We start from the raw sequence: 18,635 nt of genomic DNA on the forward strand, positions 1-18,635 counted from the left end.
TCGCTGGGCGGCGGCAGGGGAGGGGGGGCAGCGCGGCGGCGGAGCGGCGCGGAGCGGAGCGGGGCCGGGCGCGGCGCTGCGCAGGGGCGGCGGCGGCGCGGGCGAGGCTGCGCGGGGTGCCGCGCTCCCCCCGCACTGGCGGGCGCGCTCCCGCCGCACTCCGATCCGCGCCGCGCCGCGGCTCCATCCCTCCCGATGGCGCTGCCCGGCGCTCGCCTCCCCTCTGACGCACTTTAAAGAGTCTCCCCCTTCAACCTCAAGGCGAGTAATAGCGACCAATCATCAAGCCATTTACCAGGCTTCAGAGGAAGCTGTTTATGTGATCCCAGCACTAATTAGGCTCATGAACTAACAAATCGTTTGCACAACTTGTGAAGGGGCCGATCACATCCATGGATTGTCTTTGGACTTAGGGAGGGAGGGGGGGGGCGACCGCCTTTTCCTTGCAGGAGGGAAACTTCTCCCAGCAACTTTTTTTTTGCGCGTGTGTGTGTGTGTGTGTGTGCGTGGTGCGTGTGTGTTTCTCCCTTTTGGGTACCGCTGGCTGCCGCTGCCTCCTTTTCCTCCAGCCCCTGTCTATTTATGTGTGTATCTATCCCTCCTCAAGTCACTCCCTGCTGCAAACTTCCCCGGATCGCCTCCCGCGCACCAGAGAGAGCCAGGCAGAGATTTGGTCGGGGACTCTCGCCGCGGCAGCATGTTTCAGCCCACACCCAAGCGGTGTTTCACCATCGAGTCGCTGGTGGCCAAAGACAGCCCCTTGCCCGCGTCTCGCTCCGAGGATCCTATCCGGCCGGCGGCGCTCAGCTATGCCAATTCCAGCCCGATGAACCCTTTTCTCAACAGCTTCCACTCCACTGGCAGGGGGGTCTACTCCAACCCGGACTTGGTCTTTGCAGAGGCCGTCTCCCACCCGCCTAACCCGGCCGTGCCGGTCCATCCCGTGCCCCCTCCCCACGCCCTGGCCGCCCACCCGCTGCCCGCTTCGCACTCCACGCACCCGCTCTTCGCCTCGCAGCAAAGGGACCCCTCCACCTTCTACCCCTGGCTAATACACCGCTACCGGTATCTGGGCCACAGGTTCCAAGGTACGTGCAACTTTTCTTCTCCCTCCGATCCACCCCTCCATCCCCCGGCGGCCCCGGGCCGGTCCCCGCGGCGCGGTTGCGGGGGGATGGCGGGCGGGCGCTACCCGGAGCTGCGGGCTCGGCTCGGCTGGGCCGAGGGTCTTTTGTGCCTGCATCCCCCGCCGCCAGACTGGAGGAGCTGTCAGAGCCGAGGGGCTTGGGCTTGGTTTTGCTTTGCTTCTTTTCCCGGTTTGTTTTGGTTTCCCGGGGAGGAGGGGGGCAGGCGGGAAGGCAAGGCCGGCTGGGACTTTCTCGCTCCGAAAGAACCGGGGATTAAAAGCAGGGGAAGAAAGGTGGATTTTTTTTTTTTTTGTTCCGGTGAGTTAAAAGCTACGAAGGAGCCCCCGAAGAAAGCCGCCCCGCAGACTGGGGAATGGAGGAGTCGCGGGGTTTAGGCTCCCCCAGGAAGGCGGCGGTGCCCGCCGGGCTGCCGTGGCCGGGCTGCCGGGGCCGCGGGGAGCCACCGCCGCCGCCCCAAATCCGGCCGCTCCCCTTGTTAGCGGGGACGGGGGAAAAAAATGAAACGAGCCCCAGAGAAAGGAGAAGGGAAAAAAAATATAATCCCAGCGCCGGAGCAGCGCGAGGAGATGGGACTGCGGAGGAGAGCAGAGCTGGGGGCAGAGAGGGCGATTCCGTCCGTACGGGCAGGGAAAGGCTCCCAGCTGCCAAGCGATTAATGACCGGCTGAAGGAAAATAACCAAATCCAATGGCGCACAATCAATAAAATCCCCCTTGTTTAACCCTTTGCAACCGGCAGCGTCTTCTCCGAAGGGTGAGCAGATTTCTCCCGCAATGGGTCCAGCTCCTGCCTCTTTCGTTATACGCAAAAAAAAAAAAAAAAAAAAAAATCAGCTTCTCCTCAGAGGGATCCATCTGCCTTTTTTTTTTTTTTCCCCTGCTATTTTTTATTTGTTAATTCCAAGTGAAAACAAACCACCTGCAATATCCATTTCCCCGGCCTTCTGCAGCCAAGCCGTTGCACCCGGGTTGGAAAAGGAGTCGCTCTCTTCGAAGCCAGGCGGACAGAGATACAAAATGGATTATTACCCTCTCAGAATAAAATTACAGGTTTCGCTCACCAAATTATTTGTCGCAGTCATCAGGCGATTGGTAAGGAGCGGTAGATGAAAGGCGGAAATGTCCTGGTGTTGAACCACAGCCTGATTTCAAACACACCCTCCTCCTGCAACGATTTTTAATGCACTTACGGAGAGACACCCTCGGTGGCTTTCCCATCTTGGAAGGACCGACCCGGAGAAGCAGCACAGGGCCAACCCGGAGCGAAAGACCCACTAAAAAGCTCCGGCTGACCCCCCCCCTCCCGCTCCGCAGCAGGCCGGCTGGCATGGCCTCCCCGAAGTTTGTTTCTTTATTTCCCCGCCGGTTCCTGCCGCCGCCGCCGGGGCAGCTGGCAGCGGGCAGCGGCGGGAGCCCCCGCCCCGGGGAGCACACCGGCAAAACGAAGGGGAGCGGGAGGAGAAAGGTCCCGGCCGGTGTTTTGGAAGCGAGGAGAGGCCCGGGGAGCGGGCTGCCGGCTCCCGGAGCGCGGCGGCCGGCCGGGGAGGGGAGGCGGGGGCTCGACCGGGGCCGCGCCGAGGGCCGCTGCCCCGCTGGCCGCGCCGGGAAGATGTAAATAACAAACAAACACGGAAAGATGTGAGGCTGCGGGTGGGCGAGGGGAAGGGGGGCAGCTGCGGGGTGAAGCCGCAGACACCGCAGCCGGGCTCTGGCCAATTCTTTTCCTTTTTTTTTTACCGTAGTGCTCCCTTGGTTGTGCTTTAGTATTTGGTTTTCTCCCAGTCCTCTTCTGCTCATTCCCGCCACCTATTTATCGAAGGAAAATTTAATTTTAAAAAGGCGCTGAAAATAAAAAAGAAACTGTAGTCAGACTTCTCCTGCGGGTAATGGTGGGAGACAAAAATTCTTGCGCTAAAAAGTCTTTTCGAGTGCGTTTGTGGAAAGTGTTTTACTAATCTCTTGTTTTACCCTGTTGCCCAGGGAATGAAACCAGCCCGGAGAGCTTCCTATTGCACAATGCACTGGCCAGGAAACCCAAACGGATCCGTACAGCTTTCTCCCCATCCCAATTACTGAGACTGGAACATGCCTTTGAGAAGAACCATTATGTAGTAGGAGCAGAGAGAAAACAGCTGGCACACAGCCTCAGCCTCACGGAAACTCAGGTAAGGGGGAAGCAGGGAGCGGGCAGTTGGGAAAGCGAAAGTACTGGGATTTCCTTGGGAAAACCCACCCGGCCGGCCCGGAGATGTGGGCAAAAATACGGGCAAATTCTGGGGGCAATTAGGCCTCCACACCCGAGCCGGTGGGACGGAGTGAGGGGTCCCTCCCTCGTCTGGGTGTTATAAAATCGTCTCCCGTTCGTGAGAGCCATCGCCTGTGCCAGGGGTCGGGGGTCCGCGGCCCGGCGTGGGAAGCGCGGGGCTGGGGGCACGGTTTGGGTCTCCCCGGAGAGCCCCGGCCGGAGCCCCGGCCCGAGCGGGAAGCGGAGCGGCGAGATCTGCGATCTGTAAATGAAAGGCGGTCCTGGTCATTTTTCTGCGTGACTGGGGTGACCCTCAGAAGTAGTTGAATGTTAGGGAAAAAGCCCCCAAAACAAAAGGCGGAGGGGATAACCCCCCTTTGGAGCCTACGGCAGAAATACAGTTTCTCGGATGATTTTTCACTCGTTTCTAGCCTTGCGTCCGGCAGCGGGGATAGGAGGAGCCGGTTCAGGAGGACATAAAGACGAAAAATAAAAGCAGAGAAATTATTAACTACAAGGAATCCCCTCGCCCCCCCGCTGGCTGGCTGCTGGCCAGAACCGCACCGGAGACTATTTCGGTCGTCTATCTGGAGGGACGATTAGCGACGTTTCTGCTCCGGTTGTCCCGGGGAGAGGGTCTCGGCGGGTACCGAGGCCGGACACCCGTGGGGTGGCGGGGAGCGGCGGCGGGGGAGCGGAGGTGGGCGCTGGCTCCCCCCGCGACGGCGGGGACCCACGGCCGGCGGGGCCGCTGCGAGGGCGTTTTTCACGCGGTTTTCTCCTCACCGGAAGAAAGGCTGGCGTTTGGGGGGTTGTTTGTTGTTGTTGTTGTTGTGTCGGGCTTTTGTTTTGTGCCCTTCCAGGAGACTCGTGGAGAGAGGGCTCCAGATGGGGATTGTCTCTGCTACAGTATGTGGCACTGTACTTTAAAAAAAAAAAAAAAAAAGCCAAAATACCCAGCCGCAGCCTAGTTCAAAGTTCCCAGTAAACACAGCGTTCTCTGGGCGGATTAAGTTGTAACACTTTTTTTTTTTTTTTAACTCCTTTTCGTGGGGGAAGCAATAAAGAGGTTGGAGCTTTTGTTTTAAAATGTCTCCCTAACAAAACAATAAAAAGGGATCGCCACTTTTATGAGGTTCTCCGAACAAGGGACCGGTCACAGGCTTATTTCCACTGGAAAGCTGTATTTAAGGTGGTCTTTGTGCTGCTTGATTCCGAAGCTGGTTGGGGTCTTTTGTCCGGATGTCAAACCCCCAGTCCCCTACAAATGAGCTCCCTTTTGGGAGATCAGCGTGCAGAAATGAACCGTCCTCCCCTTCAATTAGCAAACTAAAAGCAAATTAAACTCACCCCTTGTTCCCCGCTCAGCTTTTTAATGGGGGACTTTTGGAGAATATGAAAATGCAGCAGAGATGTGTGTCCGGCCAGGCAGGTCTCTCTTCTGAAGAGGCAGCGAAGCGGGTTAAACCAGCTTATTAAAATGCTCCAGTTCCCTTTTTCCCCCTTGCTGGGGCCTTTATCAGGCACTTTCAGACAGAACCAGAGTTTAAACTGCTTCAAAAAAAAAAAATGTTTACCTTTGGCCGCTACAAGGAGTGTGGCCAGCCCTGGAGATAGCTCCCAGATCAATACTATCTGTAATTAAAGCGCTGAAGTCAGCTGCCGGATGGTTAAGTCAGATTTATTCGGCGCTGCGCAAATTCAGAGGGATATTTACGACGACACTTGCAGGTTTCGCCTCACTACGATCGCTCCTGGACGGCGCGTCCCGGGGAGACGCTGCGGGGAGCGCCGGACGTTTTTCATTTCGGGCCTTTTTCTTTCATTTTATTCTCTTTTCCGAGAGGAAAAGATCACGCTCCGCCGCCCCCCGGCCCCATCCTGCCGTCCCGTTAGGAGGGACGAGGCCCTCGCTCTGCTTCGCCCCGCTCCCTGCTTTGCCCGGCCGGCCGGGCCGGGCCGGGTCCGGTGGTGCCGGTCGGGGGGCTCCTCGCAGCCGGCCCGGCCCCCCCGCCGCAGCCCCGGGTCGCTTTCCCGATGTCGGAGGCCGCGGGAGACCCCGGCGTGTAACAAGCGCCGCCCCGGTGGCTGCCCCGACGGCGGGGCCGGCGTGCTGACAGCCCACCGCCCCGCAGCCACGCTTTATTTTCCCCGGGTGGGGTGCCTGGCGCCACGCGCGGGCATTGCGCGGAGCTACTCGTGCGCGGAAGGTCCGCGCCCCTGCGCCAGGTGCGCCCGCCGTGCCTCCCGCCTGCGGCGCTGCCCGCCCCGCGCAGGGCTGCGGGGAGCGGCCCCGCGCACACGCACCGGTGCGGCTGTCCACTCCTGCACGCGTGGGTTCTCTGCAGGACGCAGGTCAGCGTGCCCGTGCCTTTCCCGGAGAGGTTTAGGTGGCACACGGGCCCGGGCTCCGCTCGTCCCTCTCCAGGCTTGGCACGGTGCAGGCAGGGCACGGAGCAGGCAGCGCATGGAGCAGACAGGGCATGGAGCAGGCAGGGCACGGAGCAAGCAGAGCCCGGAGCCCCTCGGCACGTCCAGGGCAGCGGGCGGCGGGCAGCACCGGCGTCCGGGCAGGCGTCGGACTAACGCCGGTGCCTTTCCCCCCGCAGGTAAAAGTATGGTTTCAGAACAGACGGACAAAGTTCAAGCGGCAAAAGTTGGAAGAGGAAGGTTCAGACTCACAACAGAAGAAAAAAGGGACTCATCACATTAACCGGTGGAGAATCGCCACCAAACAAGCCAGTCCAGAGGAAATCGACGTCACGTCGGACGATTAAAAACTGGCACTTTTTGGACTTTTCAAAGCCAGACACCCCACCAACAGAAAGTGTTAAAGGCTCACACCTACCCCGGCGTGGCGGTGCGGGGAAGGGACACGGAGATCTTCATCAAAAATGCGATTCCCGCCCGGGAGGGCAGCGGGGAGCGAGCGAGGGCGAGACGGCGAGAGGTCCGAACTGTGGCACTGCCGGCACCGCTCTGGCCGGGGGGGATCTGTCAATCAGAGCCAAAACACCGGGACGAGGTGATTGACAGGTATTCCGTTTCTCGCAGTCCACTTTTGAAAGCATAACATCAAAAAATTAAAAAAAAAATCTTGACAAAAAAAATCTTAAAAAGAAAAAAAAACGAAACAACCCCCCCCCCCAACCAAACCAGAAAAATTACCACCTTACAGGACATTTTGCACTTCACAGTTTTTTCCGTCTTTGAAAGAGAAATTTCCATAAGCAGCCAAAACCCACACCTGTTTCAGAAACTTGAATTGCATGTGAAAAGCCGTCTGGGCAAAAAAAAAAAAAAAAAAAAAAAAGAAAAAAAAAAAAAAGAAAAACCGGAAAAAATTATCCCGGTTCCTAAAGACAGAAATGAATTGTAATTTTTTTCCCTTTAAGACAGGTTCTGTGTGCTTTTTAATTTTATTTTACGAGAAATGTGCAGTCTGTAAACATTTTATGATAACTTCTGGCGTCAAAGTGTTTGTGAAAGCTAAATGAAGTAGCAGTAACAAAGCATAGTGTTCCTTCCGGATGGACAAACACGGTGGGGCAGGGGAGGGACGGGAGGGGAGGGGGGGAGAGGTTGGGGCTGGTCATAACTTTTGCTGCCAAAAAAAGAAATTAAATCAAATTATTCCCCCCCCCCCAATTGTATCCCCATTGCAAAACCGGATGATGATTATTTTTTAAGATTAATAAAGGGCAAACCCAGCGACCAGGTTTGGCCGTGGGGACACCTCTCAGGCTGGGAGGATCCAGAGAAAAGGGACTTAAAATCGCGGATTGATTTTTTTTTTTTTAAATTTTTTTTTTCTAATGGCCATTTTCATTGGGGCAATTTTCAAGCACTGACCTTATAATATTCCGAGATCATAGAGCTACTAAAAAAGAGTGACAAATGTTTCCTTCATGTCTTCTATACCAGAATGTAAATATTTTTGTGTTTTGTGTTTAATTTGTTAGAATTCTAACACACTATATACTTCCAAGAAGTATGTCATTGTCAATATTTTGTCAATAAAGATTTATCAATATGCCCTAAATTTTTAAGCAATATATTTTCCCCTTCCCCCCCCAAATTTCTCGGAAACCGGTAATTCCCCACCCCCGCCCCTTGTTTTTAGCCGCGGAACCCCTGCGGTCGGAGCCTGCGCTCCCCCGGCCGCGCCGCGCATTCCTGCGGCCATAGGCGCGTTTTCTTAATGAATTCACTGCCTGGTAAATAGACCTCTAAAAATAAGCCGCAGAGACCCACTTGCTGTAAATAAATACCTTTAAAAAAAAAAAAACAACCCAAACCCAATAACAACAAACCCAACCCCTTCCCTGGTTAGAAACTGAAGTGCGAACCGGCTGGTGATGGGAAGGTGAAACTGGTCCGAGCAGCCGCGCTCAGCTGAGAGGGGCTTTCCTTGGCAAAAATATGTATTTTATTTAGCGGGAGAGGACTTTTTTTTTTTTCCCCTTCTTTATCCCAGTCTCTTAAATTCCCTCGCCAGGTTGTTGCAGTGAGGAGCAGGTCCTGGGAGGCAGGGAGCTTTGAGGGAGCGATCCTGGGCACAGGGTAGGACTCTGACATTAAAGACGTGGAGGGGAAGGGAAAAAAAAAAAAAAAAGTTGCTCTGGGTCCTTGAGGAAACTAGCTGGTTTTCTGGGGGTACACAGTTGTTTTTTCATGCTTCATTTGCTCCTTAGCCTGATAGACTGCATTAATCAGTTTTATTTCCATTGATAGAGAAACCTCGTCTGCTCTGTTCGAGCTACAAAGAATCCTGCAAGCTTTTGTGAAAGTGCAAATCAGTTTAGGCAATTATCATACCAGGAATATGAAGGGGAAAGAGGAGGCATTGCCCAGTGGTCTCCTTTAATCTCTTAATCCGTGGATCCAGGGGGGCTAGTTGGACATAATTTAGGACAATCTGACTACCCTTTACACTGTGATAAGGCGAAGTTACAATGCATCGCGAAAATACGAGCTTTGTTAAACATCCTGCCTTGAAAAGTTAAGATTAGACATTCTGTGCACGTGTTGGCTCTATCGGGTACTATGTAAATTTTTTTGTCTTAAAAAATCCGATCTTTTTTTTTTAACATTGCTCCTTATACAATCCCGGTGACTTTCCATTTACTAGTCCTGCAAATATGAGAGGCCCAGGCAGGGTTAGGACGCATGTCGCAATGCAGTCCCCTTTAATTTAAACCTAGGCTAATTATTTAGTAGAGCTATTCCCAAGGTAAACTTCTCTTTGCGTTTCCCCCCTCCTCGAACAGCTGATGGTGCAGATCGTGAAACCAAGCAGGGTGCACATTTCACCTCAACTCGCCCAAGTTGGCTTGCGCTCCACTTCAAACCCATGCGAATGGGCAAACATTAAACGGATCGCGACTGAGCAGCAGACTTGGGCCTTTCTAGAAATTGTTTCCCATCTTGATAAAAGGCTTATTTCTGCAGGAAGCATATACTTTTTCTCCCCTCCTTTTTTTTAAACCGTGAGGGAAGAGAAGGAGAGAGGGAAAAAAAGTAAGCGTCCTATGTAGCGTAACAGCAATAAAATCTTCAGAGAATGCCATTAGCTTTGAAAAAAACCCCTAAAAGCTTTATTACAAACCAAGCTTTGAAAATAGGGGGGATTAGGAGTCTGAAAGGGTCCCACAATGGTTAGAAGAAAAGGTTTCATGCTAATGAGGTTAATGCCCTTTGTATCTCAGGACTCCACAACTTCATTACTCCCTATCTCCGGCTGCACCAAGCGGCTCAGAACACTGCAATCCACTCCAGCTCTCCCCTGCCTTGCCTAGAGAAGGATTTGATAGCAGCTCTGTTCAAACTAGATAATTATATCTTTTCAAGTCGGAATTAAGATAAAGAAAGTGAAGCAAAGGCGGCTAGCCTTGATCCACTGCAAACAAATTTGGCGCACTTTCTAGTCTCTCTCCCCCTGCCTCAATAGGCAGGACAGTCAGCTTATTAGACCCTCATTTGCTTTATTAATTCATCTATTTAAAGTGGCAGGATTAGAGAGAGGGAGAGAGAGGCAGAGTCTAATGTGGGACAGTGGATGCCAGGCAACGTGGAAATATAAATATTGGCGAGATGCTATCCGAGCGGGTGTTTAAAAATACATTTTATATTAAATAACTGAGAGGGGTGGGGGAGGGAGGTTGTATTTCGGGCGGCGAATTGCAGACTCGGGCGGATTTTTACTGCTCTTTCGAAGGAAATCTCGGTGCCGGCTGCCGGAGGCCTGCTGCCCCCCCACAGGACGGACAGCCCCGCGGAAAGCCCGCTGCTCTCCGCGCCTCGCCGGGGATTTGGCCAGGTGGACCCGCGGGCTGGGCAGGGGTCTGCAGGCCGAGCAGAAACCCCCCCACCCGCTCGGGGCTGCACCGCGGCAGCGCTGCGCGGGGTCGGCCCGCGGGCGCGGAGCTGTGCGGAGCGGTGCGGTGCGGTGCGCACTCCACCGCGCACCGCAAATCGGACCGGTTGGTTTTGCGCCGTCTCCCTCCTCCATCCCTTTACCCTGTCTATTGACCAAGAGCGGCGCAACGTGTCCCCCCTCCCGGCCCCGTCTCGCCTCCCCCCGGCCCTTCTCGGACGTGTCACCGCCAAGCAGCGGTCCCCGGGACGGGGGCTCCCGCCCGCGCCTCCCCCCGCCCGGCCCGGCCGCCTCCGCCCGGCGCTGCCCGTCGAGCGGCCGCCCCGTCCCCCGCCGACGGCGCGGCGAGAGGTGGGGAGGGCCGAATCCCGACCTCGCCGCAACTCTGCCGTCTCCGCGCAGCACCCTCCCGGCTCTGCTCCGCGACCAGGATCTGGCCCCTCTCGTCTTGGATTTTTAACCCTTTCCCTTCGAACAAAGCCAGCGGCTCCCAGCCCCCTCCGTGGCCATTTCCCACTGGCTGCCACGGCGTGTGATTTGCACCCCCCACGCCGGCGCAAACACGCACCCACGCACCCCTCTCTTGACCGCTCGACAGGGGTGGGACCAGAGGCCTTTGGAGTCCTCGCGTTGTTGTGTTTCAGAACGCTGTTTATCTGCCTCCCCCCCACCTTTGATGGATCGCGCGGTTACTTCGGAGGGCTTGGCGGAAATTAGCGGTTCCCCCCGTAATTAACACACTGCCTATCTGCCTGCCTCGTAGGAAATAGGCAAAGCGGTTCCGTCCAGACCGGATTCCCTGATAAACAGGATTCTCCCAGCCCCTGCTCCCGTGTCCATCAGCAGTTCATAACCGCTCGGAGCTAATACAGCAATTGATTTACTTCTCCAAAGGGTCCCGCTGCGAGGGGGACGCGGGAGTTTAGAGAACCTCCTGACCCCGAGGCGTAACCTCGCTCCTCGCCATCCCTTCTCCTGGTGGGACACTCTCTCAGCCGGGAAAGCCCAGGCCGTGGTCCACGCTTGAAAGCGAAAGGGCCATTAATCACCTTCCCTCGCTGGCTTTTAATTGGCCTTATGCAATTAGCGCCTGTTGCAGGGAAGGCGACCCGCCGGCGGTGAGGGAACCCCGCCGGTAGCCCCCTTGGTCCCCTCTTCCCCGGGAGGGCTGTGGCCGCCCCAGCTCCGTGGGTCCCCCCGCAAAGCGTGGGGCGGGCGGCTGCTGCGGGCACCGCTCCCCGCCGGGGCTCAGACTGCCTCGCAGGTGGCTTCCCCGGCCCGGGAGCAGGCAAAGCCGGCTCTGCCTCTGCCTCCTCCTCCTCCTCACCCTCCTCCTCCTCCTCCTCCTCCTCCCCGCCGTGGGGCCGCTCGGCCTTTCTGCCTCGGGAGCCCCTTCTCCCCCGCACGGCTCGGCTGGAGCCCTGGATGCTGCGGGGGCTCCGGGCGAGCATTTATAGACCCGCTCTCCATCGCCAACGGCTGGACCTGACGTCAGGAAGAACTTGATCTCGCCCGCTTTGCTCCTGCTTCTGAAACTGATCCTTGAAATGAGAGAACAGACTCTACACAATTCCCATGGCCTTGACATAAGGTACAGCGATAAATATACACCACTAATGAGCAATTACCATATAATCACCTTCCAATTAGCTCGCATAATGATGAATTAAACATTCTAGCCTGCTGGATTAGGTTTCTTACTTTGTATATTATTTACGAAGGCTAGCTTCTGCTGAGCACCAAATATCAAATTAGATAGGGAATTTTCAGTTGGGGGTAATTATGCATTCTGTGCATGCCCGGAGTTTTTGTCACCGGCTAAGTAAAGTGTATTGGAAGGTAGCGTCCATCCTTTTCTGTCTTTCCTTTTTGATGTCTTAAAACGAAGTCCACGCTTTTCCGCCAATGTTCCGCGCGTCGCCTCCCCCGTGTTAATCCTTCTTCCTTCCCTAAGGCTGGACAGACAGGAAAACTGACCGATTTTTATCCCTGGGACAGTTAAATCGTGAGGGGCAGGCAGAGGTAGGAGCTGGGGAAAGCTTTTGGGCGCACAGTCCTCTAGCCACGTGGTTGCACCATCCCTGGGAGATGGGAGGAAACCCGGCCCGTTTTCCCGGACAGGTACAAACGCCCCGGTCCTCCGCTCCAGGTGGAGCGGACCGGCCGGGCAGAGGCGGGGACACCACCCCACAGCCCCCCCGCGATGTTCTCCACGCAGATCCGATGACACCCTCCCGCGGGTGGCTGTTTTCTTTGCCGTTCTGGAGAGGCTGCTCCAAAAAAAAACATCGAGTCCCGGCTGGGTTTGGTCCGAGGGGGGGGCGGGGAGGGAGGGAGCGGGGAAGGCTTTGGACACTGGGTGCCGATTCGCCCCTGGGAGGGGAGGGGGGGAGAAGCAGCAGCCCCGTAAGAGGAGAGAAGGATGAGAAGGGCTCGCAGGCACCCGGGCAGTCCCAGCCTCAGGAGGGGACGGAGGGACCGCGGCTCAGGGCGGGGAGGGGGTCTGGCAGTCGCCGTGTGGCAAGTAGGAACCCAGCTCGGAGCTGCCTGGCTTTTGTTGGTTTAAGCTGGACCCTTAATGCTTTCTTAATTAACCGTTTGAGTGTGAGTAAACCTCCACGAGGCGTTTACAACCTGGCTGTGAAGTGGGAGCGGAGGATCTCCCTGCATCTTGCATTGCCTGAAAACATTCGCTGGGGACTTGAAGGGGGGCAGAAAGCCGCCCCACAGCCCCACCAGGAAACTACGGTCTTAACCAGCCTCTTGCTTGGGATTAGCTTTTTAGAAGTGGGGGTCTTTTCCTGGAGAGGACAAACTGGTGGCCCCCTCTTTCCCGGCTCCGCTCTCTGACACAGGGAGCTCTGGAAAGTCTCAGAGATTCCCAGGCAGGAAAGGAACAGCCCAAGAGAGCAGCGATGCTCGGCTTCACCAGCTTTTTTTTTTTTTTTCCCCCTATATAATTGTGGTTTTTATTTAAAAAGTTAAAAAAAAAAAACAGGAGGAATTCAAAACAATTTCAGTCCCCGAGTGAAAGTGTTGACTGAGTGAGTGTTGGTGACCTGGCCCCAAACAAACTCAGATAAGATGTGGAAACTCATCTGTCAAGTCCCGAAGGTCTGGAAGCAGCAGCTGATCCAAGCTTCTAAGTAGTAAGAAGTTGCCGAATTCCCGTGTTTTTGTGGGTTTCACTCCTAGCTTTATCAGTATCTGAACAACCTTTTTGTGGTTTTGCTGTGTTCACAGAAAGCGCGAAGTCCTGACTTTCTCCATAAGGCCGGAGAATACAGCCACGGCTGTTATTTTATCTTTAGATCAGCAAGTTGGTATCAGAGGCAGAGAAGAAAGTGCATTCTTGTGGGTTGCGAGAGTGAGATACTCCCAGATAAACTCTTCTGTGATCTCGTTTATAATCCACACGATCACGGCTATTTTATTTGGCGTATGTATGTCGAGAGGAGATGTTTGCCGTGATGGGATGTTTAGGATCCAGATATAATTACACAGCCTTTTCCAGAGAGTTATCTCCTGTGTCACCCTCCTTGTCCCAGCAAACACGTTGCCTTTTTGAAGGGATCTGTAAGCCCGAACCGTACCTTCCCCGTGGGCTGCTCAGAGTCATGAAAAAGGGACAAAAGAGGAAGACAAGATTTGGAAGACTAACGGCTGTTCAAATAAAACGCGAAAAGGTCTTTTCATAAGAATAACGTTATTTTAGTTTAATTCCCGGGGAATGCAAAATAATAGGAAAGCCAGATCCTCGCTAAAGCACTGACTAAAATCTGTAAGGAAGAAAGAGAGACAAAAAGAAACAGAAAAAGAAATAAAGAGCGAAAGAGTGAGAGAGAGAGAGATTGGGGGGGAAAGAGAAAGAGAAAGAAAGAAAGAAGGAAAGAAAGAGAGAAAGCGAGAAAGAAAGAGGAAAGAGAAAGAAAGAAGAAAGAGAGAAAGGAAAAGAAAGAAAACAAAGAAAAAAGATAAAAAGAAAAGAGAAAGAAAGATAAGAAAGAAAGGAAGAGAAAGAAAGAAAGAAGAAGGAAGGGAGGAAGGGAGGGAGGGAGGGAAATGTCATGTGTGGAAGGAGAAGCCAAGGTCGCCGTGTGGGACTGAATGAAAGTGTCACAGGGACATCGTCAGAGGGAGTATGGGGAAGGGTCGTGAGTTCAGCGTCCGACCGGCTGGGAAACTCACGCCAATTTGTCTTTGGGAGAGTCAAGGGCTTTCGGAAATCCGCTTTCTTTCCACCACTGTGCCAAAGTCCTGAGAGGTTGGGGTCGATCTGTTCTGTGGGTTTCCCTGGCAAATCAAGGCGACCCCCAAAGATCCCCGCTCGGCAAAGCGGAGAGCCCTGGCCGGGCGGCAGGAGCGGTTCCGCCTGTACAGCGCCGAGCACGGGCGCCCGGCGGCGGGCAGGGCGGGCAGGGAAGGCAGGGCAGGGCGGGCAGGGTAGGGCGGGCAGGGCTGCCCCGCGGCGGGGCAGAGCTGCGGTGCCCTCCCGGCGGCCCCTTTCCTCTGCCCGGTGGGTGTTTCTCTTGCCCAGGGGCCCGATCCTGGCCTCGGGAGGGCAGGAATGGAGGCGGGGGGCTGCCCGGGGTGGGCAGCCGTGTCCTCCGTGGCGGGGACCACCCTCCCGCTGCCACTCCGCGCATTGCCATGGAAACCGCTGCAGCTGCAGATCAAAGTTTCCCGGCGGCTCAGCCCCGGGTGCCCTGACAGGGACCCGCCAGCCGCTCCCGCCGCCCCGCAGCTGCTTGGAGAGGGGCGCAGCCCCCCGAAACGACCCTCCCCGGCCTCGGCCGTCGGTGGGCAGAAGCGCAGCTTGGGGACAGCTCTGCCGAGAAGAGTCATTCTGGCGCCTTTTCTGCCCTGGGCACGGGGGTAAAAGATGGGCGGGGGGTGCCCCTGAGCTGGGCGGCAGCAAACGGGGGAGGGGTACCGGCCGCCAACTCTCTGTCGTCCGCCCCCTTGCTGGGGGTACCGCGCGGAAAGGGTAGAGATGCGCGGCGGCAGGACGCGGGGCCGGCAGATGCCGGAGCAGAGCTGGTCCCTTTCCTCGGCCTCTGCCCTCCTCTCCCCTCCCGGGAGCTTCGCCCGTCCCGGCCATCGGCTCCCGCATCTCTCCGGGGTCCCTGTCCCTACACCCGGCCTTGCGGATGCGCCCAGCGCTGCGGGACCTGCAGCCCCGGCCGGGTCCCCCCTCCCGCGGGACGGGGCTGCTTCTTTTTCGGGTATAAGGGTAAAACTCGGGCAGTTTCCCCGCTTGTCCCCGTGACTTAAATGAAAAATGAGTAAAAGGCAACGTTTACACCATTTTAATTAAGGAGGGCTCTTGTACCTTCGGGGGGATCGCATCATTTAACATGAAATATTCATACAAGAGGTTTCCCGAGCTTCTTCGTTTAATCATTCCTGCTGCCAGCGAAGGGCTCTGTCTTTATACATGTATGTAATTTGATTTTAATGTCCCCGCTTTTCCATCTGCACAGGTCCGGAAGGTAGGTCTTTGCGAGGAAGCCAGGGCTAGGAAACACTGCCCACCCCGGCGCAGCCGGGCCGGGTCCCAGCCGCCCTCCCGGCTCCTGCCCGGCCGGGGATGCGCCGGTGCGGGGGCAGCCGGGACCCGGCCGCCCTCCCGGCCCTCCCGCGGCCAGCCTTCCCCCGGGGGATGCGCGGGCTGGGCCCGAGGCGCACGCCGCCCCGTCCCGGTGGACGCCGGCGCCCTCCGCACCTGCGGAGCCCTCCGCAGCCTCCCGCGGAAGGTGGGGAGCGAGGCGGCGGGGAGCGCTCGGCTGCGGCTCGCCCGCGGGTGCGCACCTCCCTCGCTCAGCCCCTCCAGCCGTGCCCTCGGCTTCCTTCTGTCCCCTGCTCCCCCACTGAGCTGTTTCGCATTCAGCTGGGTGAATTACTGCAATTATATATTCCTATTTAAAAGAAAAAAAAAAGGCAGAAAACAAAACACACAGGAGGAAAAGAATGTGGCGTCGACTAATTTAAACCAGTTCTAGTGGAAGGGCTGTCAATTCTTTAAGTAAATGATGCTGTGTTGATTCAGATGTTTCTCGCCGTAATTGCTGTCTGAGGGGGAACAGCGGAGGCTCAAACTCAGCGATCGCAGCCGGTGCGGGAGGGAGGCGCCGGGTCGGGGCCGCTTTCCCCGGGCGGTCTCGGCCCCGCTTCGCCCCTCTCTCCCCGGCGAGCCGGCTGAGCAGGCTGGATGGCCGGAGGGCTTGACCCTCCCGGAGCAAGCAGTCTTTGCAGGCTGCTGGTCCCGCTGTCCGGATGGGGAAGAAGCTAAAAGCAAGGGGAAAGGACATTCACCTCCGAAATGATGAGCCCCGCTCCCCCCTGGATGTACCCAGGCAGACTTATCTATCAATCACACTTTTTATTGGGTGTCACCAGCTGGGGTGTTGGGAGAGAAGTGCATGTTAAATGATGCCATTAGACTGTAGTGCAACAAGCAGAGACGAGGTAATTGGCAGCAATTCTCAGACCCAGTCCGGTGACCTGTTAATCTGTTGCCACCAGCACTCAGCCAGGAGAAAAAAAAAAAAAAGCTGCAGAATGGAGAAAAAGTCTTTGATTTATCTCAGAGCTGGTCAGCTTGTTAATGTTCAACTCGTCAAGGAAGAAGGGTCTGGGGAACCCCTTTCCTGTTCAATCAGACCGTTACTCCATTTGCTGAGTATAATATATCATCCGTGGTTCAATTTGTTCTCCCAGGTTTTTTGGATCTTTTTCTCCCCTTCCTTCATTTGGATCACGTAAGGTTTGGCACCAGGCTGTTGGAAAGAAGAACCAGAGGGTCTCTGCAGAGCAGGGAGCACTGTTCAGCAGCTCTGCCTTTGTACTTCCCGGCCAGAAAGTGGCTGTGTGATCGGAAAGTTTGGGAGGTACATGCAGGCCTTCACCCCTCCAGAAACTTGGTTCACATAAACCTCCCTCCTTCATTCATAATAAAGCGGGGAAGGAGTTGCTGTCCCGCTCCCGCAGGCGGGACTGTTTGGGTGGAAGGCCTTGTACAACCCTTGGATCCCGGACCATCCACAGTGGCTGGAGGGGTAAAAAAGAAACAGGCTAAAACCAACTGTTTAATAACAATTCCTTCACAAGGTTACTTTGTGTCTGAAAGCAGAGATAGGCCCTTGGGTTGCTTAAAGGAAAACAGATTTTTAACAGGTGACTTGGAATCAGTGGTGTTTTGAAGAGCTCAGGGTAGAAACCACGACTCCCCCCAAATCAAAATTGTTTTACAGAAAGTGGCAATCAGATGGGACCCACAGAATTATCATCACGATGTATTTTTTCAGCACTAAGCAGGGGTCATACAGTGTGTTTGAGTGTGTTTTATTTTATTGCAGCTTTCCAGTCTTCCTTGATCTTTTTTTTAAACCGAAAAGATTATCCGGAGACGTCCCTAAAAAATGATCTTGTGATCTTACCATGAATATAGGGCTCAGACCAGTGGCTCTTACTCAACAGAAACCGTCACCATTTCCTAAATGGCAGCTGGGTCATACACAAGGAGATTCAGGGTATTTTCTATTATTCAAAAATATTTCAGGCAGGTAAGTTTAAGACTTTTTCGTTGCTGATGAGCTATTCTCTCTCTCACACATGCACACAGACAAGAGCTACTTAGAACACACTTGGATTCAAGTCCAAATCAATGAATAAATTACACAGATGGGTTTCATTGCTTCTATATTTGCTACATATAACAAATCAGCAAAAATGTTCAGCTCATTAGTAGGGACAATACAATGTTGGAGGGGTCAAATGCGAGAATGAAAGAAGTGTTCATTTTTTCCTGTAATGTGACGGCTGGCTGAACAACTGTGGTTTATACCAGACCTTTCCCTTAATATAACATACTTCTGCGAATCTTGTGAGAAAGCCCAAAACATTAATACATGACAGAATTAAAAATAACTTCCTTAAAAAGGCTAAATTGCATGTTTTGGAAAGTTCCAGCTATGTTCATCTCATGACGCTGTTTTAATGTTGAAGAACTGTCTTTTTTTGCAAGAGATAACTGCAATCCAGTAGCAGCTAAACCATTCCAGTGGGTATACGTAGCATATTTCAACTATGCATTAAGGACCAGTAAATCTACATGCTCTAAAAGAAAGGTTTTACAGTTTATCTTACAAATGGAGATCAGCAAATTGTGAAAGAGCCGTGCACATATTTTTAGCCCTTGTTCCACACTGGCAAGGTTTTTTTTTTAGGGTGACACAAAATACCACTCTGTCTTTTCCTGCCTATCCATTGTCACTGCAGAGTTATTAATCCAAGATAAGATTGCTCTTCCGAATGGAACCATCAGGTCAAACATTTCTGGCCCAGGGATGAGGAATGACTGAAAGGCAGCAAGTGAGCTTTGCTTGGAAAAGGATGCAGAAAATTGTGCAAAGCTTTTAGCTGTCATGCTGAGACTGGTGGAAGAAGTTGCCTTTTTCGATTTTTCAATAAACAGGACTTACACATTGTGATAAATGAGGCTGCCTTGTGTCATGACTGGTGTCAGAAGCCTTTACGTTCACTGCTGGGATGCCACGCAGGTGACCTTGTAGTGAGAGCCCTTTCAGCTAACGGCACAACAGACATGCCACTGGTGAGTTTAAGGTGCTCAATGTACAAGTACGTCTTCCTGATTCTACATTCCTATGGCTTTTTGAGTCTAGATCACTTTATTTTTGTTCTGCTGACTGATACAGACTCTGTGATCCATACATGGCCCAGAAAATCTTCTGTATACCACAAAGACCGTTACCAATTATGCATCTCTTGGACCATTTCCATTTAAGGAGAATCTCTTCCAGAGATACTGATCCACTGCTGATTTGTACAGCCGGCAATTTACCCATG

General features: G+C 54.2%; 1 protein-coding gene across 2 annotated transcripts; it reads left to right on the plus strand.

Moving 5' to 3' along the window:
• The first annotated feature begins 296 nt into the window (after positions 1–296).
• EMX2 (empty spiracles homeobox 2) lies at positions 297–7,433 on the plus strand. Of its 2 annotated transcripts, XM_075155146.1 has the most exons (3): positions 297–1,088; positions 3,127–3,311; positions 6,001–7,433. In XM_075155146.1, exons 1-3 carry the CDS (start codon positions 698–700, stop codon positions 6,166–6,168), a joined length of 744 nt encoding a protein of 247 aa, XP_075011247.1. In that variant the 5' UTR covers positions 297–697; the 3' UTR covers positions 6,169–7,433. The 2 variants fall into 2 exon arrangements, with proteins under 2 accessions (XP_075011247.1, XP_075011248.1); XM_075155147.1 differs by lacking the exon at positions 3,127–3,311 and having other exon boundaries at positions 514–1,088.
• The last annotated feature ends 11,202 nt before the right edge of the window (positions 7,434–18,635 follow it).

The sequence above is a fragment of the Calonectris borealis genome, chromosome 7 (assembly GCF_964195595.1).
Source record: "Calonectris borealis chromosome 7, bCalBor7.hap1.2, whole genome shotgun sequence".
Classification (NCBI taxonomy): domain Eukaryota; kingdom Metazoa; phylum Chordata; class Aves; order Procellariiformes; family Procellariidae; genus Calonectris; species Calonectris borealis.